Below are 25866 nucleotides of genomic sequence, written 5' to 3'. Positions count from 1 at the left end.
GCGGCTATTATTTTCACATTCACTTATTTCGTTTCACCTTTCTTAGTTTTGTTAAACAAGTAAAGCTTTTAATCCCGGTTAAATTGCCCTCTGATCCAAAGGCAGCCAAATCAGAAATACCGCATGTTTTATTGAACATGTAACTCAACTTGCGTTACATTTTCTATTTAAAGTGAACAAAAGGTTAATACAGGAAGGGTAAAAAACAAAACGTATTTCTTTCTTTTTCGAACACGTTTTATTGCTGATTTCTGAAATCGCGCTCAAAAATTATGGCCAAAAAAATTGCTTGTAGAGCTTTTTGAGTTCTACATACAACATGATTGAAGGCAAATTTCCAAGAAACTCGTCATTAAATGCTGCTATCTTCTTAATATTGGCATTACTTCCTGTGGTAGGTAAGTTCACAGTACTCGTCGTAGAAAGCACACAGAATGTATACTCATATGACAATCCGTCCACTCGGAACGATGCAGAATCACTTAAAAATAGTATTAATTATTTATTTTTTTCTTAAATCAGAACCAATATCGTTATTTAGTTATTGGTACAATGCCGGTATAAATATAGGTTTCCACGACCTTGGGGGTCTAGAAATTAGAAAGAAAGCGCATAGGACGGAAGGGAAAGAAGAAAAAATAGATGTATAGTTGAACTTTTGTTTGCAATTGCAAATTAAAAAAAAAAAAAAAAAATTTCGAATGATCGATTGTCAAAAATCACCGAGCCCCGCCCAATTCATAGACATCATCTCCGTTAATACACTGAACGTTCGCGTAACTTTCGGCAACGTCTCTATAAATTTGCTATAAAATACAAGGCTGTGATCTTCTTTTTTAGATTCAGCATTTCGTTTAACTAATCATCCTCCCACTGTGCTGTACGTACAGACGGGACAAACTGCCAGGTTCGTGTGGGACTACACCGTTGACAACAGGGACATGGAGTTTAGTCTGTTTTCACCAGAATGGGGCTTTTATGGTTCTAATAACAGAAGAGAAATTATTGGTAGGAAAGATGGTCTGAATGGATGGAAGTGGTTCGTCAATACCAAAACATGTCCCCCTAGGTTATTAAATCCTACACGAGTCGGTAAAGAGTCCACTGCTACACTGGTTATCTCTAATGTCACCGCTGCTGATAGTGGGATATATGAATGCATGATTGTGTTGACCACAGCAGCCTATCCGATTTCAAGTAAAGCAAGGTTAATGGTCACAGGTAACTGACAACAGTCTAATTAGCCCCTCCCCCTCCCCCTTGTGATTGACGTCCACCAAAACCTTCTTCGTCGAGACAGAAACAATCGCTAGAGGGCGCGTGTGATTGAAAATTGCTATAATACATTTGGGTGAAAATACGTATTGCATAATATAAATTTTTAAGTAAATAATCGTAAATAATTCATGGATGGAACAAATTCTTTTGGCTCAAGAGCGTACTCAAGCAGTTCAAAATTAATCATCGCAAAACCAAAAATATATTGTTTCTTGTTAGCATTATTAGTTGCATCTCCTTCCCTCACAGTTTCATTACTTAATGATTTGTCTACTGGCATACAGTTCGTCCACATTTCAATCCCAAACCACCATTATCAAAAAATATAACAGAAGGCCAAAAGCTGAGTGTGCCTTGCACTGCTGTTGGTCCACCAACTCCTAACATCACGTGGGTACAGATAATAGGTCACGTAATCAAGAGTACCGGAACCGGAAGTGCTACACTGTGGATACCAAGTATTACAAGAGATCAGAATGGGACGTATGAGTGTCAGGCCAGGAACAACCCTAATGAGAAACCGGTCACAGCACAGACTGTAGTGACTGTGCATTGTAAGTATCAACATTATTTTGTTGTATCTATTTTGTTCTTTATATTTCTCCTCCTCCACTCTTTACTCCCACTCCTCCTGGACTTCCTCTACATCTAAATTTTATTTGTCAGCAAAGACTTTAGAAAGTTATCGAGCTAACTAACTTCTTATTGTTATTTTTCCCTTAATTTGAAAACCATATGTACTCTATTAATCAAATCCTAAGACTTAGGAATGCGGCTAGGAATAATAATATTATGAAAAATAACCTCCACCTGTTGAACATTCATTACAGTATGGATGTAACACTTATGCTTCTTTCTTATTCAGTAGCCTTCCTCACTGTCAAAAGTCTCTTAGCGACTCAAACATCCAAGATTAAAGCGAGGACAGAGAAAGTTTCATTGTCCACCTTGACGTTGACGTTTTCACTAGAACGCCAGTTGCTGCTTTTTCACGTCCTAGCGCGGTTGGCAACCGCAAGGGCAATTACGGATACAAGCACGGAAAATCGTTTTGAAAACGAGCTATGGTCATCATCTGGTATCGCCGTCCTCGTTTCTTTCGCTGATCCTAAGTTACCCTTAGTAATATAAATGATATGTACAATCTGCCCCTGTTTTTTATGATTGCTTAAAAAATCATTTCTTATAACCTTTAACACATTCGAGTTGCATTTTGTGAGAAATTAAAAATTATATTTTAAACTGGAGCAACTCATTTCACACTGGAAATAGTAAAATTTTCTAACAAAGTTAAACGAACGAAACTCATTTGATTTTCCATCTCGCTACACGCAATTCTTAGGAATTTAAACATTAATTTTATAATTATTTAGCAGTTAATTAGAACTTACCAAAAATACAAGATAGATTCCATTCATTTGGCGCGCGATTTTCGATAGCGAGAGTTTATATATTTGCCGCGATCGGAACTACAAACAAATAACAAGATATTGCGTTACACACAGGAAACCCAAGCGCATCTGGGTCTATCAATCTTTCCTACCGATTTTCCTTCTTTGTTTTTTAAGGAAACTCCTATTACTTTGAAATTTGCAATTATATTAGTTTGGGTTTAATTTTTTGGGGATTTACTTTTTGTGTCCAATTTTTTTTTTCACGTCCTTGGTCCTTGATTGTCAAGGGGGACTGGACTGGGGACACCTGTTTTCAATTTACTTCCAAAACAAACAATCCTGGTCTCGTTTCACAATACCAGGCATTTACTTCAAAGTAAACAATCGTGTTCTTCGCTATTTGAATAAGTATTTCATATTATTGAGTCCTCTCAACAGCGAATGGCTGTATGTAGCTATTCAGCTTATGTTAAAGGCCCTTGTGGCTCTAGTCAGGACAGAAAAGAAGATGTGCTATGCGTAACTCTCGAAAATTGTGAAAGACCCATCAAAGGACATTTGAAGTTTCTCAATGTTAGAGATTCAGCTTTGGCAACTGAATCACAGTTACTTCTGGCAAGGGCAGGTAGGACGACTGGATGTTTGTGAATATTAGCCTCATGAATTTCTATAGATGGTTATGTACTCGCATCAATCGAGGGGAAACGGTCAAAGCTGGATCCGTTAGACATAAGAATTATGTGGTTTGTCGTTACCCTGAAACAAATCATACTTAGTTCAAACGTTATTTAAATTGGCAGGCATATTTGAAAATTCATCCGATAAGCTGATGCTAACAGTGTGTCCGAGTCACCGAGCCCAGCATGGAATAAGGTGGCGCTGCTTTAAAAAAACTTGCTCAATGCCAGTGAGTTGGGCCCAACACAAACTAAACCAGTACAGAGGCGATCGTGGTCTTACGAGCCAACAGTCAAAGGGGCTTTATCAATTAACAAATAACTTGACTCCAGTTGGGACACGTGAGTATTTTTTTATAATTTTGTATCTGCCAATAAAGGTAGTTTTGATAATAATGTTATGACATATCTTGCCATCACAGATCAAAATGAACAAAGACAAATAGAGAATCTACTACTCGATGGATACATTTTTTATTACCTTGGTTCTGCATTCATCGCCCACTTCCACTCCCAGCTACCCCTTTTACACAACACACAAACCCCGGGTTGGGTACTCCGCCAGAATTTTGGTAGGGGTGTTCCACTGGGATTCTGAAAGGGGTACCCTGTTTATGACATAAAAACTCAAAATTGTAAACCCTGTTTATGAAAAAATATATAATTTATTGCACTGAGTTCCTGTTTCAATTGTCATGTCATCTCGCGTATCGTTTTTTTTTTTTTTTTTTTTTTTTTTTTTTTTTTTTTTTTTTGTTTACGACCATAATAACCAGTTTCGGTCAATACGAAAGTAGAAACCCTGAATATGACAGGAAACTCAAGAAGAACTTGGAACTTGAGTGAAATTGCATACCCTGTTTACGACAAGCAGCTCGAAAAACCCTACCCTGTTCAGCGGATCATCCCCGTATAGTCCATATATGGAAGTAACACTCTTACGCTGCGGAACCATATGTCCCTACTGTTGGTAATTACGTATGTAAGCCTACTACAACTGAGTCAGAAATGTTTTGTTTTCTAGCAATCTGCAAACAATGTCGAATGCAATTAAAGTCTGAAGTTGATTTACTGCAATATCGATCCCTACCCGAGAATGAAGAAGATCCGGTCATTCAAACGTCAGATGATGAACAAAACGTTGAAGAGCCTGACATTGCTTCAAGTGAGTGTGCAACAAAAAACAGTGACGCGGGGAGTGAAGTAAGTAAATAATTTGAGAATCATCGTTCAAGATGATATCGAGTAAATAATGCTAGTGGGGTAACATGATTCAAATTCTTTTGCAGCTATTAGATGATTTGCAATATGCATTAGAGAAGCTGAACTTAGAGGAGGACCCAGCAGTGATCTTTTCAGACTCAACAGAGAGTAGTAATGGCTCCATAGACCTTTCAAAACAGAAACTCCAGAAGTTAAACGAATTTCTACGAGTGTGCAAAGGTAACGCAGAGTTTGGTTCGATTGGACAGCCCAATAAACCATGGGAAAATATGAGCCAGCGTAGCAAGAACGTCTACATCAATAGAGCCACCGAAGCCATTGTTTCTGTATTGGATGTCTTAACTCCGGGTGATGCGAATAATCTTTGGGAAGCTGTGCAGTCCTCTCACTTTGTCGATAAAGTTCTTGGCGTTTTACAATCAACCGAGAGACAGTATCTTGAAGCTTTGGCTGAAGCGTACCAAAATGCAGGAAGCTGGGATACCAAACGCAACATTCTTGCAATCATGAGTGACCTGGTGACATTTTGTCAGATTCAAAAGTTTATTCCCGGCCTGACTAAGTATCGTTTTCAGGCAGCAAGAATGCACATTCTGAAGCATGGTCGGGGTACCCCTGTTCTTAAAGAGAAAAGTCCTCGAATTAGAATCGATCCAAACCAGCTTGATCATTTCCTGTCCTTTATAACAAGCAGCCATGTCGTACAGGATCTTCCCTTCGGTCAACGTTACTTGCACTTATCGAATGGTCAGGTTTTAGAGACTCCCAATGTCATACGACTTATGATTCCTCAGAGGATCATAAATCAGTATACCCAGTTCTGTAATGAAAGTAATGTGAAAGTTCTAATTCCATCTACCATGTACCGAATACTCTCGGTTTGCACTGCCACAGTGCGAAAATCCCTCCAAGGTCTAGATTACCTTTCAGCAGATGGAGCAAAAGGCTTTGATGACTTGACTATCCTTATCAATCAACTTGCTGATTATGGCCAAGACAAAGCCTGGATCAAAAACTGCGAAGGAATGCTAAAAATAGGAAAGCAGTATATAAAAAACGACTACAAGGTTCGTAATCATAACAAAACAAAACCGTATTCAGTACCACAGCGCATTGAAAAAATTAAGATCTTTTTTTATCTCTTTATTCAAGCTCATTTTTAGATTTAAAAAAAAAACGTTTTCTTGCAAAAGGAGAAAGGGCAAGAACCCAAAACCACCCAAAACGACCAAAAGAACGTGAAATGTGTGATTTTATTATTAAACGATATGAATTTATTATAGGTTCACATATCAGAGAAATCTCAAGTGAAAGATCACTGTACTGTTTACGCACTCAACGACCCAAATGAAAAGAAGTTGTGTTCATCATGTAGCGATCACCAACATGACCTTAGTTGCTCTTCTTGTGAGGAACTAAAAACTGTCCTTTCTTCAATCAAGAACGCAGTGGCAAACGTTTCGAAGCGTCTAGGAAACGAAAAGGGCGATGATATGATGTTTTCTTGTCAACAGGCAATACAGGCTATAGATACTTGGAAATCCCACCAACTTCGATCATTGAGACAAGACAAATCACGAATCGACATGATAAATGAATTAGATGAGAGTACAGTGTTGATCACCCAAGACTGGGCGATGAAATTTCTTCCCCAGAAGTATCGAGAAACTCAGACCAATTGGTTCGGAAAGAGAGGGATTAGTTGGCACATATCTGTAGTGGTCAGAAGAACAGCAGCAGGACAGCTCCAGCACCAAGCATTTGTACACATTGCAAAAAACTGTAGCCAAGACAGCGATGACGTGGTGTCTATCATGGAACACACCCAGAGGCAACTCAAAAGTGAGCATCCTGAAATCACTGGTGCTGTGTACAAGCAAGACAACGCGGGGTGTTATCACAGTGCAGCTATGATAACTGCCTGTCACTTCATGCAGAAAGAGACCGGAATTAGAGTTAAGCGTATTGATTTTAGCGATCCTCAAGGAGGGAAAGGCTCTTGTGATCGTAAGGCCGCAACGATCAAAGCACACTTTCGTCGTTACATTAACGAAGGACACGATGTTTGCAATGCAGAAGCCTTAAAGGAATCCATTCTCTCCCATGGTGGTGTGCGTGGTGTTAGAGTTGCTGTGATTGACGCTGCTGGCTTACAAACAATCCAGGGAATTAAACTAGTTGGGATTAACTCCTTTAATAATTTCAAGTACAGCAAAGATAAGCTTACGATGTGGAAAGCCTATGACATTGGTAAAGGGAAATCTCTTGACTGGGCTACACAACAAGGTAATTCATGAATTTTTATTTAAGCCCTCCTTATTTATTGTTTTTAATATTACGATCATTATATATGTTATCGTTTTTGTTTTTTCCCACAACGAAAATGATAAACTGGTAGTGAAAAGGGGAGAAAAAAAATTACGAAAAAAAGAATGTAAGAAAAAACAAGAACATGAAGAGAGAGAGAGAGAGAATTAATAAATAAGAACTAATCAATATATCTTTTTTTTTTGTTTTTGTTAGATCTTCGAAGCCCTTCCTTTGCAAAGTTTATCGAATCTTTTTCAGAAGGGTATTTTGTTGAAATCATTCAACGACCGGAGAGTGTGGAGGCCCAAGAAAGTAGAGATAACGAAAAAGATAAAGTGGAAGACGACGTGGAAGACAGTGAAGGATCAACCGCAAAACTTTTCGCCTGCCCTAAAGATGGCTGCGTTAAAGAGTACAAGAGATATAGTTCTCTTGAAAACCACATGCAATATGGTGAATGTAAGCGTGTTCAAGAGAGAGAGAGCTTAATGGATAAGGCCAAGATTATTTACCGAGAAACATTACTTTATGGTGCTGATAGTGTCCCAGATATGTCCAGCTCGATGCTCTACACCTCACCTGCAGATGACTGTCTACCAATGGGCTGGGCTTTGAAAAGATCTAAAAAGACATCGCGATTCAGTGACCGACAGAAACTTTATCTTAACGACAAGTTTTTAATAGGACAGGCAACTGGCCACAAGATTGACGCAGGGACTGTATCGCGCGACATGAGATATGCTAAAGACAGCAATGGCAACAGGCTGTTCACGATTGATGAGTTCTTAACACCACAGCAAATACAATCGTATTTCAGTAGAACAGCTGCAAAGCTGAAGGGCGTACCAGTAGATACCCTAGCTACTGATGCAGCGGAAGAGCAATTCGCTGCAGCTACAGAGGAAGAAGGCTATCAATCGACGCGAGAGGAAGTCATCCAGCAATGTGGGCTTCTACATCCCATTACATACGAGACCTACAATCTTTGTCGGCTTAACAAGTCTAATGGGCTTAAACAATTAAGTATTAACGTGCTTGCTAGCATTTGTGAGTATTTTGATATAGATACGGATAACATCACCAGTCGTCGAAAGGCCCCTTATATCGATCTTTTAAGGACAACTTTACAGTCGTGTTCTTGCGTACTGGGATCCGTTTGATTGATTCATGGTCAGAATCATAAAGAAATTCAGTATACAGCCAAGACCGCTATTATTATTTTATAGATCTTGCGCTTGGGTTTCCTGTGTGTAACGCAATATCGTGTTATTTGTTTGTAGTTCCGATCGCGGCAAATATATAAACTCTCGCTATCGAAAATCGCGCGCCAAATGAATGGAATCTATCTTGTATTTTTGGTAAGTTCTAATTAACTGCTAAATAATTATAAAATTAATGTTTAAATTCCTAAGAATTGCGTGTAGCGAGATGGAAAATCAAATGAGTTTCGTTCGTTTAACTTTGTTAGAAAATTTTACTATTTCCAGTGTGAAATGAGTTGCTCCAGTTTAAAATATAATTTTTAATTTCTCACAAAATGCAACTCGAATGTGTTAAAGGTTATAAGAAATGATTTTGCTAGTCAGTTTTGATGATCTAAGTCATTCTACGGGCAAAGGGATTTTTTCACTACGCTGAAGACGCGAGTTTGCGTGACATAACAATACCGTAACGCGTGGATGTTTGAGATTATGAGCCTTTCAATTTTCGACTCTCTGAATCCTGTTTTCAACTGGCCCCAAAATTTTATTTTACATTTCGAAAGAAGACATGCCCTTCGTTGTTCCAGAAGTATTTTTTTGTCCTGGATCGACATACCAGTGGAGATATTTTAGTGTGAAGTTGGCTTATTTTTGCTCTTCTTGAATTTGCTTCAAAATCGAAAAAACTCAAAAATCTGTAAAATATTCCACGTATTACATATTTATCAAGAAAACTAATAAAATGTAGAAAAATGCCTATACTTTCTATGTATCAACTTTAAAAGTGCATAGCGTTTGAGATTGATATAGAAATGAGCTTGGGTTGAGAGGTAGTATTCCAACCCCAAAAGTCGCCCTAAAACGGCGAAAATCAAAATTGCCTCCGTTCATAAAAAATAACGTCCCAATAAGCCTTTGAGTTATTTTGTGTTTAATAGTAGCCCAAATGCTATGATCTGGCAAAGTTTGAAGAATTTTGATTTTTCAAGGTCTGCTCACGTTGTTTGGTTTTTAGGGACTAGCCCTCTTAATCTTTTTCGTCTTTTTTAGAAAGTGACATAAGAAGCCCAAGCCCTATGATACGAAATGTTGGTCAAGATGCTTTTTTCATGTGGAACTCAACCAATGGGCATCGCATGTTTGAAGCACGGTGGGGGCTGTTATACGATGGACTTGTTAAACCACAGTTCATCTACGTAGACAGATCAAATAATGTTGTGCTTAGCACGGATTTGGACAAAAATGCTTTACGTTACAAAGGAAGAGTTCATTGGTTTGGTGATATCAATTCAGGACACGTTTGGTTCAAACTAACAAATGTTACTCTCAACGATACCAATCAGTATGTTGCAGGGATTGTGGAAGAAGGGAAACCAAACATCATATATTCAGCACAATTAACTACCGCAGGTATGGATTGCTTCTATAACTCTTATTGCATGTCGGGGGATTATAATGAATAAATAGTTAAATAAGTTGCTTCTGAAAAAAAAACAAAAACCAAAACAAACAAACAATTAAACCATTTTACAAAAATCAGCTGGTTGAGCATTAATCTAATTGTCAGTTAAATCATCCATTGCTATGCTATTCTTCATCAGTTACTCCCCAGTTTGTTCAACAACCTCCTCTAGATAGGGGTATAGAAGAAGGTCAGGATCTAGTTATAAAATGTACTGCTATTGGTCCACCGACACCTAAAATCACGTGGGTACAGATAGAAAGTCAAGTCAGCATGAGTACGGGAATGGGAAGTGCTACACTGAGGATAGCAAACATTAGAAGAGATCAGAATGGGACGTATGAGTGTCAGGCGAGGAACAACCCAAATGAGAGACTGGCCACTGCACAAACTGTTGTGACTGTTTATTGTAAGTTAAACATAAGCAGCTTATGTTTGTTGTTTTATAGCTGTCACTGTTGCAGCTGCTGCTTCTGTTCCGGATGTTGTTCCTTTTGTTGTAATGAAGGTGAAACGTGATGGATTGTGATTTTGTTCATGGTGTACATTTTGCGTGGTTTTATATTCATTTTATTATTTGACATGTTTATTATCAGTCAAACCAACTGTTAATGAGTCTCATTCGACTTCAAAATCAAAATCATGGAATGGCAACAGTATTCATCTCAGATGTTTTGCAGCTGGTTTACCTGCACCACGGATATCATGGTACAAACCAACAAATCAACAGATCACTACAGGTGTCATCATTGTACCCGGGGGTAGTGAGGTGACAGTACTGACAGCTACTGACCAAGGGGACTATGGACAGTACAAGTGTCGAGCAACAAACATCCTGGGAAGTGATGAACACATCATCAATGTTACTCAACTGTGTAAGTCTATTCAGAAAGCAATCGTGAAAGTTTGTATGTACTATTCTTGTGCAATTTCAATTTTATAATATGCCAAGTCGAGCCGTTTCAGTATATTTCTAACAATATGGGATTTCCTACAGTTCCCCCAGGTCCTGCTTCTTTAACGTTCACCGATGTCGAAGCATCATCCATCAATGTTACATGGTACAAACCTGCTGATGATGGTGGACTCGTTGTCACTGGTTACTTACTGGAAGTAAGTACCAAGCCCCCAGTGATCACAGTGAATACCCATGCTGTTATAACAGGGCTGAAGGCAAACACACAATACACGGTCAAAGTGTATGCCAGGAATATTGTTGGATATGGAGTGGTGTCTTCCAAAATTATCAGAACAAAGAGAACAGGTATGTATAACATCGAGATGACTCAATAAGGTAATCCTAATTTCTCGTTTCTCTGGAACAGTTTTGTGTGTTTGTGTTGTATATTACTGCAGGCCCTATGTGCTTATGCAATGATATTACTTTACATAAATATTGGGTACACAATGTATTATTCATTGAATAAGGTATTGCGCACACTAAAAGCTAATAGGGTAAACGGACAGATATTTTTATCTGATTCTGAATTATCATACATAATAATTCAACATCAATTGTTATCATATATAGAATAATCCATCAGTATTAATTAGCGCCTGCACAATCCAACGATTGCGATTCGGTTTCAATTCCAAATTGGTGAGTTTGTGTTGAAAAGCTGGTACAGTGAAACCAGGATGTGTTTTATCATCCTTTGTTAAATATAAGGTTCAGTCATCTTTTTTAATACGTTCTTGTAAGGTAAGCCAGCAATGCCAAAGTTGATGACAGCTCTGCTGAAAGCTACAGGATCGAAACTCTTAGTATTTTTGAAGTGGAAAGAACCAGATGACAATTGTGGCAACATAACAAGATACACAATCTACACGAAGGAAGTCGTAAAGAAAGCTAATTGGATAAAATATGATGACGTCACTGATTCAAAGCGGTTTGAGTATACGTATATAATAACAAAGAACATAGTTTGTGGGAAAACATATATGTTCATGATAACTGCATGGAACAAATATGGAGAAAGTGCGAGGGATGAAGGAAGTGCCAAGACTATAAATACCACAGCAGACAAAGCAGCTTCTTTATGTGGTTCGTATGAGGAATAGATCATTTAATGATTAAAATCATATCTAATGATAAATGTCCTTCGAATTTGATAAAATAATGTAATCTTATTGAGCCTAGTTTGAAGATAATGAGAATTCTGAGAACTTTTTCCAACTATAATCATTTTCCGTTCTCTCTTCTATTCTTGTATTAGCAACGAAGCCCTTTCCAGAGGAAGGAACAAAATCCTGTAAGTATAAAACAGAAAGTGAGAAACACATATATAATAAAGAAACATAAGTGTCATTTAGCGTTTGAAATGAAACAAAACAACCAAAAACAAAAGAAAAAAGAAAAAAGAAAAAAGAAAAAAGAAAAAAGAAACAAAAACAAAAACAAAAACAACAAAAACAACAAAAACATCAAAACAAAACAAACAAACAAACAAAAACAAAACAAATAAGGAACAGAAGGAAGAGAAGGAACATAAACAGAAACAAGGAACCATTAACGTTTTTTGCTGCATAGTGTACTTTGATATTCATCCCACTCTTTTCTAGCAGCTTCTACAGTCCTGGTAATTATTATTGCCATCCTTGTTCTCTCTCTTGGTTTTAACTTACTACAATTTTTATACCTAAAAAGAAGAGTTCAACTGAGCAGTAAGTTTACTTTGTAATTCTCGTTTATTGAACAGTAGCTGCATCTCTACATGTACAATTAATTTGATATATGAAGTAGCTATAACTTTTCAAAACATGGCGATGCAGCTGTATTCAAGATCCATTTTTCCAACGTATTTTTTTTAGGTAGAAAAGAAAGCCAAGCCCAAAAGAGGTACCAAACCAAACGTTTCCAAATATATATATATATATATTATTGTTTTTATAATTTAGATCATAACGGATGCAGGTTTGGGGATTTTGTTGTGTTTTCCCATACACAGTGTTGTTAAAAGAATCCTAATACACGCGTCCCCTTTATTACACACTGTTATTTTTCAGGAGTTGATATAACTCTATCAAAAGAGTTAAAGTTACTCTACAGAGTGGAGTAACTTGAAAGAGAGTTAAATCTACTCTACAATGGGAGTAATTTTAACGCTGCTAAGAGTAAAATGTATTCCTCCAAGAGTAAATTTAACTCTTTGGAAATGACGAACAGTTGAACATTACTATAAAGAGTACATCATCAATAATGGAGTAGATTTAAGCCTATTTTTAGATAAAAAAGATCAACCATGCTGTTTTTAATTCATGTTTGACGGAAACAACCAGAGTAAGTTTGACTCTATTTTTGGAGTTAAATTGACGGGAGTTGTTTCAACTCCTTTCGTTAATGCGACCTTAGAGTAATTTTAACTCTGACGTATCGTACACAAATCTATAATTTGCCTGTAGCACTCGACTTCTTTCTTTAAGTTTCACAAGGGAAAAAGCATATGCCGTTTTCATTTTTTTGGCTTTTTTTGTGGGTCAAATTGTCCATTCTCTGCACGATCGTACCGATGGTAAAGTTCTTGGCGCTCCTCGCTCGTCAGATCAACTTCACTTGCGCTAGAGCACTCAAACACTTCCAGAGTCGTCATCTTATGAATCGTGTTGTGTATCTTTCGTGATGAAGTGCTTGCGAATCAGATGTTTCTTAAAAAGAGAACATTTTTGTAGGTCTTCGCACAAGATCTATACCACACAGGACATGAAGGTTAGAGTCGTTAGACCACGTGCACATTACATGCTTGTATCAAATTTTCTTGATCGTGATTGGTGGATCTTACATCGGCAATGCCAGGGATGTTTTTGGACTATGACCTGGTATAGAGTATCACTATTTCCCGCAGCAACGTACTGAATCTTGGAATTGGAAAGTGCTTGTCTCGGGGTTTTGAAGTTAAAAACCAGCCTTAAACCCATTGAATTGTTATTTCAAAAGTAACTTTTGTGGTAATGGATGACTTACTTTCAAAGGATTCAATATATTGTGCAGGTAAATTACTATTTTGTTCGTATTATTTAGATCAGAAAGTTTAAACTTAAGTTTAAACTTAAGTTTGTTTTGTTAATAATGATAGAAATTGAAAGCTTTCGGTGTTCTGTAACTGCAAAGCGATGCTCTTATTTAAGCTTAAGCATCCTTGTATATTGCTGAGTATGATAAATCATTAATAATAGCTTTTTTTGTCCTCTCGTAGGTTATGGGTGCTGAATTATTGTATGATGCTTTGGTTTCTGCCGGAGTAAAGCACGAGGCTCGCACCTCACCAAGCTTGTTGACGATGAGGTAAATTCGAAACGAAACTGTCTTCCAAGATTTGTATTCCTTCAAGAAATACTGATATATACGGTAGAAAAATATATACGACACAGCTGGAACATTGAAAAAAGGGACCGATGGTTAAAGAATGAAAAGATTTAAGAGGATTGTTAATGATCATGTTTGTCGATGGCGCTCGATGAAGCCAAACATGCTCGGCATTAACGATATAGACAGAAATTTGAATTCGAATTTGTTTTGAAACTTGCATTGTATTGGCGGTTGTAATGATCTTCGACAGATGGGTTTGAGTTGGTAGCTATACAACAGTGAAATGATTTTGGTTTTGTGCATATCTGTGAAGACATAAGACGGTTTTCATCTGTGCCCGTATTATTAAATACAAGTTTCAAAACAAACTCGAAATAAGATTCTGAAAAATTAACTGAACCTTCTAGCCTTGATAAGTGTGCGGCGGGGGGGGCGGGGGGTGGCGGGTGGGGGGGGGGGGTGGGGGGGGCGGGGTGAGGGGGGGGGGGGGGGGGGGGGGGGGGGGGGGGGGGGGGGGTGGGGCGGGGGGGGGGGGGGGGGGGTGGGTGGGGGGGGGCCGGGGGGCCGGGGCGGGGGGGAGGGGGGGGGGGGGGGGCCGGGGGGGGGGGGGCGTGTAGGGGGGCGGGTGGGGGGGGGGCGGGGGGGGGGGGGGGGGGGGGGGGGGGGGGGGGCTCGGCGGGGGGGGGGGGGGTGGGTTGTCGGGGGGGGCGGGGCTCGGGGGGTGGGGGGGGGGGGGGCGCGCGGTGGTAGTGGGGGGGGGGTTTGGGGGGCGGGGGGGGGGGGGGGGGGGGGTGGGTGGGGGGGGGGGGGGGGGTGGGGGGGGGGGGGGGGGGGGGGGGGGGGGGGGGGGGGGGGGGGGGGGGGGGGGGGGGGGGGGGGGGGTGGGGGGGTGGCGGGGGGGGGGGAAGGCATGGGGGGGGGGGCGCGGGGGGGGGGGGGGGGGCGGTGGGCTGGGGGGGGTGGGGGGGGGGGGGAGGTTGGTGGGGGGGGGGGGGGGGGGGGGGTGGGGGGGGGGGGGTGGGGGGGGGGGGGGGGGGGGGGGGGGGGGGGGGTGGGGGGCGAGGGGGGGGGGGGTGGGGTGGGGGGGTCGGTGGAGGGGGGGGGCGGGGCGGGTTGCGGGGGGGGGGTGGGTCGGGAGGGGGGGGGGGGGGGGGAGGGGGGTGGGGGGGGGGGGGGGGGGGTGCGGGCGGTGTGTGGTTGTTGGTGGGGGTTGGGGGGGGGGGGGGGGGGGGGGTGTGTGGGTTGTAGTGTTCTGGTGGGTGGGTGGGTGGGTGGGGTAGGGGGGGGGGGGGGGGGGGGGGTGTGGGGGGGGGGGGTGGGGTGGAGGTGGGGGGGTGCGGTGTGGGGGGGGCGGGGGGGGGGGGGGGGGGGGGGGGGGGGGGGGGGGGGGGGGGGGGGAGGGGGGGGGGGGGGCCAGCGAGGGGGGGGGGGGTAGTGTGGTTGTTTTGGTTGGGGGGGGGGTGGTGGTGGGGGGGGGGGGGTGGTGGCGGGGTGTCGGGGGGGGGGGGGGGGGGGTGGCTGGGGGTTGGTAGGGGGGGGTGGGGGGGGGGGGCGGGGGAGGGGGGGGGGGGGGTGGGGGGGGGGGGGGTGAGGGGGGGGGGGGAAGGGTGGGGGGCGGGGGGGGGTGGGGGGGGGGTGGGGGGGGGGGGGGGGGGGGGGGTGTGGGGGGGGGTGGGTGGGGTGGGGGGGGGGGGGGGTGGGGGGGGGGGGAGGGGGTTGGGGGAGGTGGGGGGTTGGAAGGGGGGGGGGGGGTGGGGGGGGGGGGGGGGAGTGGGGGGGGGGGGGGGGGGGGGGGGTATATGCAGTGGGGGGGGGGGGGGGGGGGGGGTTAGGGGGGGTGGGGGGGGGGAGGGTTTTGGGGGGGGGGGGGGAGGGGGGGTGAGGTGGGGGGGGGGGGGCTAGTTGGGGTTTCGGGGTAGCTGGTTTGACTGTAACTGAAAAATGAAGAAGTATGAGTAGAGATTGTGTCATGCAGTGAACGCAGGCGACATAAAATGTTGTTATTAAATATACTTATCAATTCGGCATTACTGGTTGTAACTATATTGCTGTATTGTTAGTAAATTATCATATGTAATAAAATTTTTTTATAACCAAATGTAGTTTTGTAGTCATTTGTGTTATTATTCTTCAACGTACAGTGGGAATTGATGAAGCTTAAAAAGTAAGAAAAAATCTACTCCTGAAAAGGTGTAAATTTTACTCCTTTGAAAGGTGACAAACAGGGGATTATAACAACTCCGAAAGGATAAATTTGACTCTGTTAGGGAGTTCAAAACAACTCCCATGTAGAGTAGAAGTCACTCTTTCATGGGAGTAAACGTTGCTCTTTCATGGGAGTAAATTTTACTCTTGGAAGGGAGTTAAATCAGTGGAGTTAAAGTTACTCCAAAAAAGGAGTTATCCTGTACCTTTTTTTTCTACTCCACTTTTGGAGTTATATCAACTCCTAAAAAATAACAGTGCATTGTTCGCCTACATCACTCTCGAAGCTCTTTCATGCACTGGCGGAGCACAATTTCTTCAAATTTGCTAAGCCAAGGTTCTCTGCAAATTACCAAAGTTTCCTTCCTTTCATTCTACAGCAAGTAGGTTGAATTTTTTAGACAGATTCTCTTTGTGACATTATAACTTTTTGGTCTTCCAACTGTTAGACATCACAGCTTTTGAAATCGACCTTAGATATTCTGTTACTAAAATTTATCAAATCTTGCGGAAAGCTTCAAGTGGTCGTAAAACCTCTAACAAGAATAACAAGAATGGAACTGGAATTCCAACCTTCACGTACAAAACCGCCATTTTCCCTGGAAGAGAACATGGTTCAATGCATAGCATTACATTGCTTCCGACGCGCAGTGTATTGTAGTTGACTAGGAGTCTTTAAGCACATTTACTTTTTTTTCCATTCCAATTTAGCAAAACACTTAAGAAAACTTCTTCTAGAGAAAGCTATGAGGTACATCACATATTTTTGCTAAATTAGTCTGTAAATACAACCTTTTTAACATGATGAGTTATAGCATTTTCCCCCTTTATTTCTATCATTTAGAACGACCTTGAGTTGGAAGGAAACACACCAGCAGCAGTTGCAACATCACTTGCACAACAGTCTGTACGAACTGGACCAGTATATGAAACCATCCAACTTTCAGTTGAAGATGTAAATCCTAACGGAGCCCACTCTTCTGAAGATACCGGTAATTATCAGGAGCTCAATCTGATGCCAAACACTTCTATTCAAGGGACACATGGACCAGTGTACGAGCCCCTTGGCACAAGATCTGTGGATTCCCGTATGCAGCACGATAATAATAATGAGCAACACCCGTATGAACCCCTGCATATTAGAAACCAAAACTCTACCTATCAATCCCTGCAGACTAATAGTAGAGAGTCTGCCATATGATGACGAGCTGGAAAACAGTCAGGCGACAGTCAGGCCGTGAATGATGGTATCTCAAAATTTCTTCTGCTCCAATTTAAGATTTGAATAAGTATACTGCTAATGCTTAATCATTTGTAAATTAATGAAAAGTGCAACAGTTAAAAAAAAAAACAACATAAAACGATAGAACTGCAATGCATTTTTGATAAATATCAAATTGATGACAATAATTATCAGTAATTTCTCATGATATCATGGGAGTGTTTTTAGAAGGTCTTAATTAATCAGTCTAACTAAATGGCCGGCAGTTTTTTCCCCCCCGGGATTTTACTATTTCAATTTGACGGATTTGGGTAGACGGAAATAGTTTACTCATTTATTAGAAAAGTTTCACTTTTCTATCTATTCTATTAAAAGTCAAAAAAAAAAAACCCGGAAAAAAAGAAACAAGAGTGAGTAGGTACAATGTTTTGGTCACCCATCCAAGTGCTAACCCTCCCATCTTGAAAGACAACGATTTATCCACTGGACCACGGTTCAAGGTCAGTTAGCATAACAATAGCCGCGAAAACAATGCACCGAATAGACTAGACTTTTTAACATTGTATTTTCAACCGATTCAGTGCGTGGCAGAGATGCAAGGGATTAGCCGATATGGTCTGGGGGCCGGCTAGTCTCTCCCCTGATGCTTTGGCTAGAACATTTTCTTGCGTAATTCGTGCACCCAAGGGCAGAAGGATTTAATAGCCGTCAGGTCCGAAGTCCATACGCCGCCTCAGCTCTGCGGATGTCTCGGGGGTATGGCACAGTGGAATCGAGTTTTTGAATTTCTTTTGGTGGGTTCGAATCCCATCTTATCCACATTTTTATACATATACATATACGTATTTTATCTTTTTTTTTTTTTTTGTTAGATTTAAATATTAAACAAGCTATAGGCCACAGAAAAACAAACGAGGAAGCCACAAAATCTAATAAACAAAAAGTTTTACACTGGATTTTATTTTAAAGTCTTTTTTATGATTGTAATCTCCAAAACATTTTTTTAATGACCAGCCGATGGAAGGCTTATCCCCAGCACATTTCATTTGATAAAAGCTGTCACTTTGCATCACTATTAGTGCCATCATGCATAAATACTGAAGGAAATTTTCAATAAACAAATAAAATAGCTTTAGCTGTAACAGAATATTTCACTTTGGTATTATATTTTATCAGTGCGGTGGTACCTATGAAAATGCTGATCAATATCGTATATATATATATTTAAAAAATAAATAAAAGAAATCAAAAGAAATAAATATGAAGAAGAGAATGGAAAATATGGCATTAACTCAAAGCATTGCTATTCTGCGTTACTTTTGTTCATTCTTTCAATCGCATCACCATGTTTGCGTTACTGACTATTAATCTATATAAAGTGCTAAAGTATGAAAGGTCAGCCACAGCCGAGTAATTATCAAAGATAAATAATTTATCGCTGTGAAGCAACACAACTCGCTGCTAACTGCATCTTCTGAACGTTTTCTGAATTATCATGGTTATCATTCAAATGAAAATCACTGATTTTCATGCTCTTTATATTGCGGTTACTTTATTGCTTTTATTTCCTCATGTAGGTAAGTCATTTTTAATCTCTGCGATCGATTTCCTGCGAATCAAAATATCACAACCTGTAGTTGAATTAACACTCAGATATAATTAAGCTTTACGTTTCTTCCATTGATTTTTTGTCAGTTTCGATTAGATATTTAAAACATAGTGAACTAGTCACGCAAATTAAGAATGTGGCAACTTTGTTTAGTTAGAGTCCAGTACTCAAAATTGTTTAAATACTAACTAGCTTTGAGCAACATCTTTATTGGAAAATGCTTTTGGCAAATTTGGGATACCTGTGCTTCTATTTCATGTGACGTGAGCTTGATTTAATATCTTCGCATTACTTAAACCAAGTTTCGAATTTGCGTAATTGTGTGACTAATCTGAATCTGCTAGTAATAGCTAACTCGCTCCTGGCCTATTTCTATAGTTTTTCTGCTTGCTTCTCAATATCGCTGATTAAAGAAGAAAATAGAAAGACAAAGAGGTTCTACCTGCTCGAGTGCCAGTAAGAGCTTTAAGTAGTATAGGGAATGGGGGTTCCAGCGCAATCTCGACGCGGGCAAGACCCGTGTCAAAAATCCACCTACGGAAACGACCCACTCCAAGTGTGGTTGGGGGCAACAGCGCAAATATGTTAGTCTATATATGGAGTGCGAAGATTGTAAGAGAACTTTTAAGAAAGAAGCGGATTTGAAAAAGCATTTGAAAATGAAGACGAAGTGTATGAGCAGTTATGATTGTGGATGTGGTAAGAAGTTTGAGACTAAGGTTAAATTGTTTTGGCATTGTCAGGACTGTGAGTACGACTACGACGACTTAAAAAGTGCTTGGTATTAGGTATAAAATATTTCCTATTATATAGATGGAATCCCAAAGCAACTTCAGCACGGTGCCAATACCCGGTAACGGTGAGATTGACGTTAGACAGTTTTGGCGTCAGTCAGAAAGGAAGGTTAAAAGGACTCTCCGAAAAGGTATAGAAGAATTAGGAGCCCTGAAAGCGAGCATAATGGTAGAAGTAAGTTTGCCAAAAGACGAGGTAATGACGACAGCAATGTTGCGATCAAAGTCGTTAGTGATATTAGAATCCACGAATCTGGATAGGTCACTCAGTGAAGCCTTAGAAGCGATAATGGAGTCGCTGTCTAACTACACGAAAGAAGGATCGGGTTGGACAGTAGAGGAGGTTGAAGGAATAGAGATAAGTATAGCCAGGTACGTACCCATACGAGGGGGGAGTTACGTACCGCTACCAACGTGGGTAGAAAGGAAGAAGGCTATTGTAAACGTGAAGAATGAAGACAATCGATGCTTTATGTGGGCAATCAGGTCTGCACTGTATCCAGCAGAGAAGGATCCCTGTAGGACAAGTAAGTATCCCACAGATGATTTAGAGTGGGATGGTGTGGAATTTCCCATGCAGTTGATAGACATCCCCATATTTGAGGAAATAAACGATCTAGCAATTAACGTTTACGGAGTCAGAGAGCAGACGATAGTACCGTTAGTTCTGTCAAAAAGTAAAGGAGAGCGCGTACATTTATTCTACCACGGCGGACACTACTCATGGGTTAAACACATTAGCAGACTATTCTACAGACATACTAAGCACAAAGGCAAAAAGTACTTCTGTGACTGCTGCTTGCTGTCATTTACATCCTTAAATGCCCTAAAGAAACACGATGAGATCTGCCGCGGAGTCGAAGAAGTGGCGCAACGGATCCAGATGCCCACCAACAAAGAGCTTTCATACGCAGACCATCAAAAGCAGATGCAAGTACCTTACGTGATATATGCAGACTTCGAAGCGTTGATAACTAAGGAAGAGCAGAAACGTGGCGCCACGAATAAGGTAGGATTACACGAGATCTGCTCCTTTGGTTACATAGTAGTCAGATCAGATGGTAAAGCAAACCCTCCTGTGATTTACCGAGGTAAGAACGCAGCTAATGAGTTTCTAGAAGCATTGCGAGAAGAGGAGGGGGAGATAAGAGAACAATTAAGACGTCCAAAGAAGATGGAATTTACCAAAGAGAACCAGGAGGCTTTTAACAAGGCAAAAAAATGCCACATTTGTCAACATACGCTTCTTCAGTTTGGAAGACGAGCCAAGAAAGCGTGGGATGAAGATGGAAAGTATCTAGGAGAAGCTCATTTTAAATGCGGGAAGTATGCTAAGAAAGGTGAGAAGCCGGGAAAGCCCTCCACGCACTGCATTCACTGCCACAAAGCATTTGTTGAGGATTTCTATGTGGATAAGGTTAGGGATCACTGCCACATCACGGGTAAATACAGAGGAGCGGCTCATTGGAAATGCAATATAAACTTCAAAGTAAATCCAGACATGGAGATTCCGGTGTTCTTTCACAACCTCCGCGGTTACGACTCCCATTTGCTACTACAAGGAACAGACGGCTCCGACGTCAAATGCATACCCAACAACAAAGAGCGCTACATGTCCGTAACTGTGGGTAAGCTAAAGTTCTTAGATTCGCAGCAGTTCATGGCGGACTCCTTAGCAAACCTCGTAAAGTATAACACCAACTTTCCCATTTCCAGTCAATACGGCGCGGAAAGGAAAGGAGTCTACCCATACGAATACATGGACTCCTGGGATCGATTCAAAGAACCCCTACCACCCAAAGATCGCTTCTACAGCACCCTAAACGAGTCTGGTATAAAGGATGAGGAGTACCAGCATGCGTTAGACGTGTGGGAAAAGTACTCCTGTGAGAACATGGGGGACTACCACGACATCTACCTAAGGTCTGACGTAGTGCTGCTTGCAGATGTTTTCCAAAGCTTTAGAAAGATGGCTATGGAATATTACGGATTGGATCCCGCTAATTTCTACACGGCTCCTGGGCTCAGCTGGAGTGCTTTGTTAAAGAAGACAAATGCGCAGTTGGATCTCCTAACGGAGTACGACATGTATCGGTTTATGGAAGACGGTATTCGTGGCGGCGTATGCGGACCCAGCCGACGTTACGCCCGCGCAAACAACCCCTTAGTAGAGCACGACCCAGAGAAACCAACCACATACATTTACTACCTGGATGCGAATAACCTTTATGGTTGGGCAATGTCACAGTACCTACCTGTGAGAGACTTCGAATGGGATCCAGTGAAGCCGATAGACTTCTACATGCAGGTAGGAAAGGAGGAAGACAAGGGTTACGTTTTAGAAGTGGATCTGGAGTACCCAGAGCGCCTGCACGACGAACACAATGAGTTCCCCTTAGCACCAGAAGCGATAGAGATACCATTTAAGCAGCTAAGTCCACTGCAAAAGCAAATGTGCCCTGGTTACAAACCGTACAGGAAACTAACTATGAACCTGATGGATAAGAAGAAGTATGTGGTACATTACCGCAACCTGCAGTTCTACGTGCGACACGGAATGCGCGTAGAGAAGATCCACAGAGTCCTAAAATTCACGCAGGAACCCTGGATGCGTCCCTACATTGACTTTAACACGCAAAAGCGTACCGCAGCGAAAAATGACTTCGAGAAAAACCTCTTCAAACTGATGAACAACAGCGTGTTCGGAAAGACAATGGAGAACATCCGCAAGCGCGTAAGCGTAAAAATAGTCAGCACCAAAGAGGAAGCAGAAGCATACGTGTCACAGCCAGGCTTCGTTAGATACGTAGAAATGCTGAACTTCTACGTGATTCACATGAAAAAGGCAAACCTCTTACTAAACAAGCCCGTTTACACAGGCTTTACGGTGCTGGATCTATCGAAGCTGCTTATGTATGAGTTCTACTACGATAAGCTTAAGCCAAAGTACGGAGACCGCTGTCGCCTCCTGTACACAGACACCGACTCCCTAATTCTAGAAGTGCAAACGGAAGACGTTTACAAAGACTGCCTCCCCGACATAGACGAGTACGACACCAGCGGTTACCCGAAGGAGCACTTCCTTTACTCTGCGAAGAATAAGAAGGTAATTGGGAAGATGAAAGACGAAATGTTAGGAAAACCCATAGTAGAGTACGTGGGTCTGAAACCAAAGATGTACAGCGTGCTAAAGCTGGACGGTGTAGAAAAGAAAGCTAAAGGCGTAAAAAAGTATGTGGTTAAGAAGGACATTACGCACGAGTCCTACCTCAACGTATTACGAACACGCAAGGAACAGCGGCATAAGATGAACAGCCTGCGCAGCTATGGTCATCAGATACATAACGTCACGCAGGAGAAGGTGTCACTGTCTGCATTTGACGGTAAGCGATGGATGTGTGATGACGGAGTGCATACGATAGCATTCGGACATCACACGATAAGCAGTTCTTCCATGACGAACCCACGTGTGGGGCCATCGTGAAGATAATACAAGATGGGCTGACCCTTCTTAGCTATCGCACTTCTGATCTGGTAAGTTTCCAAAGACCAATTAGGATCCGTAGCTCTTTTGGATCCTCCTTCTAATTCACCCGGCTCATAGAGATATCGAACCGTGACATTACCTAATTTCTTTTCATGGGGGAAGACCGCCCTCGAACTTCTGATGAAGGACTTGTGTTCCACGTGTTTCTTTTTTATGGCATCCCTGGGTTTCATTCCCGTAGCCCTGGCCGCCTCGTTGTTCGAAGCTGCGACGACCTGGGGGAGCCTCTGAGTCCATTCCCTATTGCGTTTGGAGGGATCTTCCAGCTCTTTCCAATACTGGTATCCAAAGAGACGCTCAGCCAAGGTTTTATTAAATCTTTCGACGATGCTCTGACCCCTGTGGTACTCTGCCTCGGCTCTTCTAATCTTAGTGTCGTGGTCTTTCAGGGTCTTGGTAACCACGCCCATGAACTCCGTTCCCGCATCCACTTGCAGCAGCTTAGGCCATTTCAAAACGCGCTTATAAATCCTACCTAGGGCTTCTGCGACTTCCCCAGAATCCTTGCTGGTTATGGGTTCGGCGTCCTTGTATCTGCTTGCGATATCCACTACGGTCAAAGCGTACCTATAGGTCTTTTTTCTCACCTTATCGTGCGGTAAGAAAAGCAAATCCGCCTGATGAACTTCGTTGGGGGTATTTACGGTAAAGCTGGGCCTGGGAATGTACTTAGGCACGGGAAGATAAACCTGCTAGAGGGTTTGTTTTTTCAACCAGTTCTTAGCCGTTTCGTCTGATACCCTGGCCGCGGTCGCGAGTTTCTTGATAGCTGACGCTCCTCTCCAATAGCCTTCCGGCCCATAGTAAATCCTTTTAAGTTTGTCCTCTACGCGACCCATTATATGAATTCCAAAACGAGATTGATCTTGCGTCCGTTGAAATCCACCGTCTTTCCGTCCACCTTAATGACGATGTTTATGCTTTCTACCAAATTAGACAAGTCATAGCTTAAAGAAATGGGAGTGTATTCTTCTGAGTCAAATGGATTACCTTTGGGCAGGAACTTAGACATGAGAGAAGACTTTTCTCCATTGTTGTAACTATGAACCAAGTCGCAATAGACTTCGTAAGAGGATGCGACTTTCCATTTTACGTCAAGTTGACCATTGATCGTGGTACTAGTAAGGCCCAGGAGTTCTACCAATGGACTGCCCTTTAAATTAGCGCTTCCACTATTTTTCTTGAATTTCATTTCATGGGGTAATCCTGTGGTAAGAGTATATCCATGCTTTGCTAGCTCCTTAGCCAGTGTTATGGGGGTGTAATGGGAATCTGGTATTTTTGGTTTGGTGCCGGAAGTTCCGATGACAAAGCCATTAATTAAATTATACCAAGAATTATACAAAGAGCAACTAACCAGCCGAACCTTACAGGCTTTGATGGGGGGATTCAGATAAGTGGTAAAGTTGTTCTTGTCGCTTTCCAAAAAGACGATCATTATATTAGATACGCCAAAGCCACGCCTCCCGCCAGCCCTGCGACTCCTACGAAGACCAGCTCACTATCTTTTTGTTTCTTAGAAGGCTGATAGTAATTCTTAAACTGAGGCTTTCTCAACCCCGTTAATGCCGCGGGGTGTGCTTGCGCATAGAGCTTAAAGGCGTAGTCTGTATTTTCAAAGTTCTTATCCGCCTGCATTTTGTCTTGGTAGTTCTTATCCAACCAATCCCTGTAAGCTTGTCTTTTTTCATTCCAAGCTGCAACGTCTCGCTGATATTTCTCCAGCGCTAAATCATGCCTTTTCCTCTCAGCGGCTAATTCTCCGCTGCGATCACCTCTAACTAATCTATCCAAATATTGACCGCCATAATTAGCTCCAGTGAATGCTAAAGCTGCAATGACTCCACCTGCGACTAAGCTAACCATTATACATTAGGTAGGTACTTTTCCTTCCGTAGGTAATCCTTTACCATGATAGCCCCGCCTACGGCAGCGGTCATTTTAGCAAAGTTAGCGAAGCTCTTGCTTGGGTCTTCAGTAAAGTCTTCTTTGAGCACTTTCTTACCTACCCAACCAATACCCGCAACAATAGAAGTAATGATAGCTGCCTCTTCAACAGTTTTCAACAACGCGGTCGACATTATATTACAAAGCGAGAAGGTTATTCCATTTCAGGGATTTTGCTTTTTCTAACCTCCACAGGTGCGTGATATGTTGCGGCCTCCCACTTTACTTTTGGCTTCGTAGCCCGCCATTGTAAGTAGAGGCTGCCTGCTGCTATAGCGACTCCTAACGCGCCAATGACGTACCCAGGATTGATAAAGGATTCCTCTTCCTCCACCTTTTCTTCTTTCTTTGCTTTGTTCTTCCTGTTCATCTCCGCGAGCTTCTTTCCCGCGGCAACTCTGCCTGCAGATTTAGGCTTGGTAATCTTCTGCTCCTCCTGAGGTTGTTCTTCGGTGCCACTCATCTTATATCTAAGGACTTGAAGGACTTGATAATAACTTGACGGCGACTTGACAATGACTTAAGGATGACTTGATTAAGTACTTAAGGACGACTTGACAATGACTTGACTAAGTACTTGAGAATGACTTAAGACGACTTGACTAAGTACTTGACAATGACTTGACTAAGTACTTAAGACGACTTGACAATGACTTGACTAAGTACTTAAGGATGACTTGACTAAGTAC

General features: G+C 42.1%; 4 protein-coding genes across 5 annotated transcripts in view; 3 read left to right on the top strand and 1 right to left on the bottom strand.

The window, feature by feature from the left end:
• Window positions 1–25866, bottom strand: part of LOC148913827 (uncharacterized) — an 83055-nt gene that overhangs the window by 10529 nt on the left and 46660 nt on the right. The window lies entirely within an intron of this gene.
• On the top strand, window positions 239–2434 carry LOC148913830 (contactin-2-like). Of its 2 annotated transcripts, none has more exons than XM_089025869.1 (4): window positions 239–394; window positions 841–1221; window positions 1563–1832; window positions 2144–2434. In XM_089025869.1, exons 2-4 carry the CDS (start codon window positions 942–944, stop codon window positions 2407–2409), a joined length of 816 nt encoding a protein of 271 aa, XP_088881995.1. In that variant the 5' UTR covers window positions 239–394; window positions 841–941; the 3' UTR covers window positions 2410–2434. The 2 variants fall into 2 exon arrangements, with proteins under 2 accessions (XP_088881995.1, XP_088881994.1); XM_089025868.1 differs by having other exon boundaries at window positions 239–398.
• On the top strand, window positions 4980–8043 carry LOC116286720 (uncharacterized). The gene is made up of 3 exons (XM_089040027.1): window positions 4980–5640; window positions 5857–6859; window positions 7097–8043. The coding sequence occupies exons 1-3, from the start codon at window positions 5080–5082 to the stop codon at window positions 8041–8043; spliced, it is 2511 nt and encodes an 836-aa protein (XP_088896153.1). The 5' UTR covers window positions 4980–5079.
• On the top strand, window positions 9140–18190 carry LOC148913829 (cell adhesion molecule Dscam2-like). Its single transcript, XM_089025812.1, has 10 exons — window positions 9140–9495; window positions 9687–9956; window positions 10144–10422; window positions 10545–10811; window positions 11250–11591; window positions 11764–11799; window positions 12110–12211; window positions 12359–12386; window positions 16770–16809; window positions 16903–18190. The coding sequence occupies exons 1-10, from the start codon at window positions 9162–9164 to the stop codon at window positions 17257–17259; spliced, it is 2055 nt and encodes a 684-aa protein (XP_088881938.1). The 5' UTR covers window positions 9140–9161; the 3' UTR covers window positions 17260–18190.

This window comes from Actinia tenebrosa, unplaced genomic scaffold, assembly GCF_029948245.1.
Source record: "Actinia tenebrosa isolate PJP-AT-01 unplaced genomic scaffold, QUT_ActTen_1.0 PGA_scaffold0__85_contigs__length_37466705, whole genome shotgun sequence".
Lineage (NCBI taxonomy): Eukaryota > Metazoa > Cnidaria > Anthozoa > Actiniaria > Actiniidae > Actinia > Actinia tenebrosa.
This window is presented reverse-complemented; position numbering and strand designations above follow the sequence as displayed.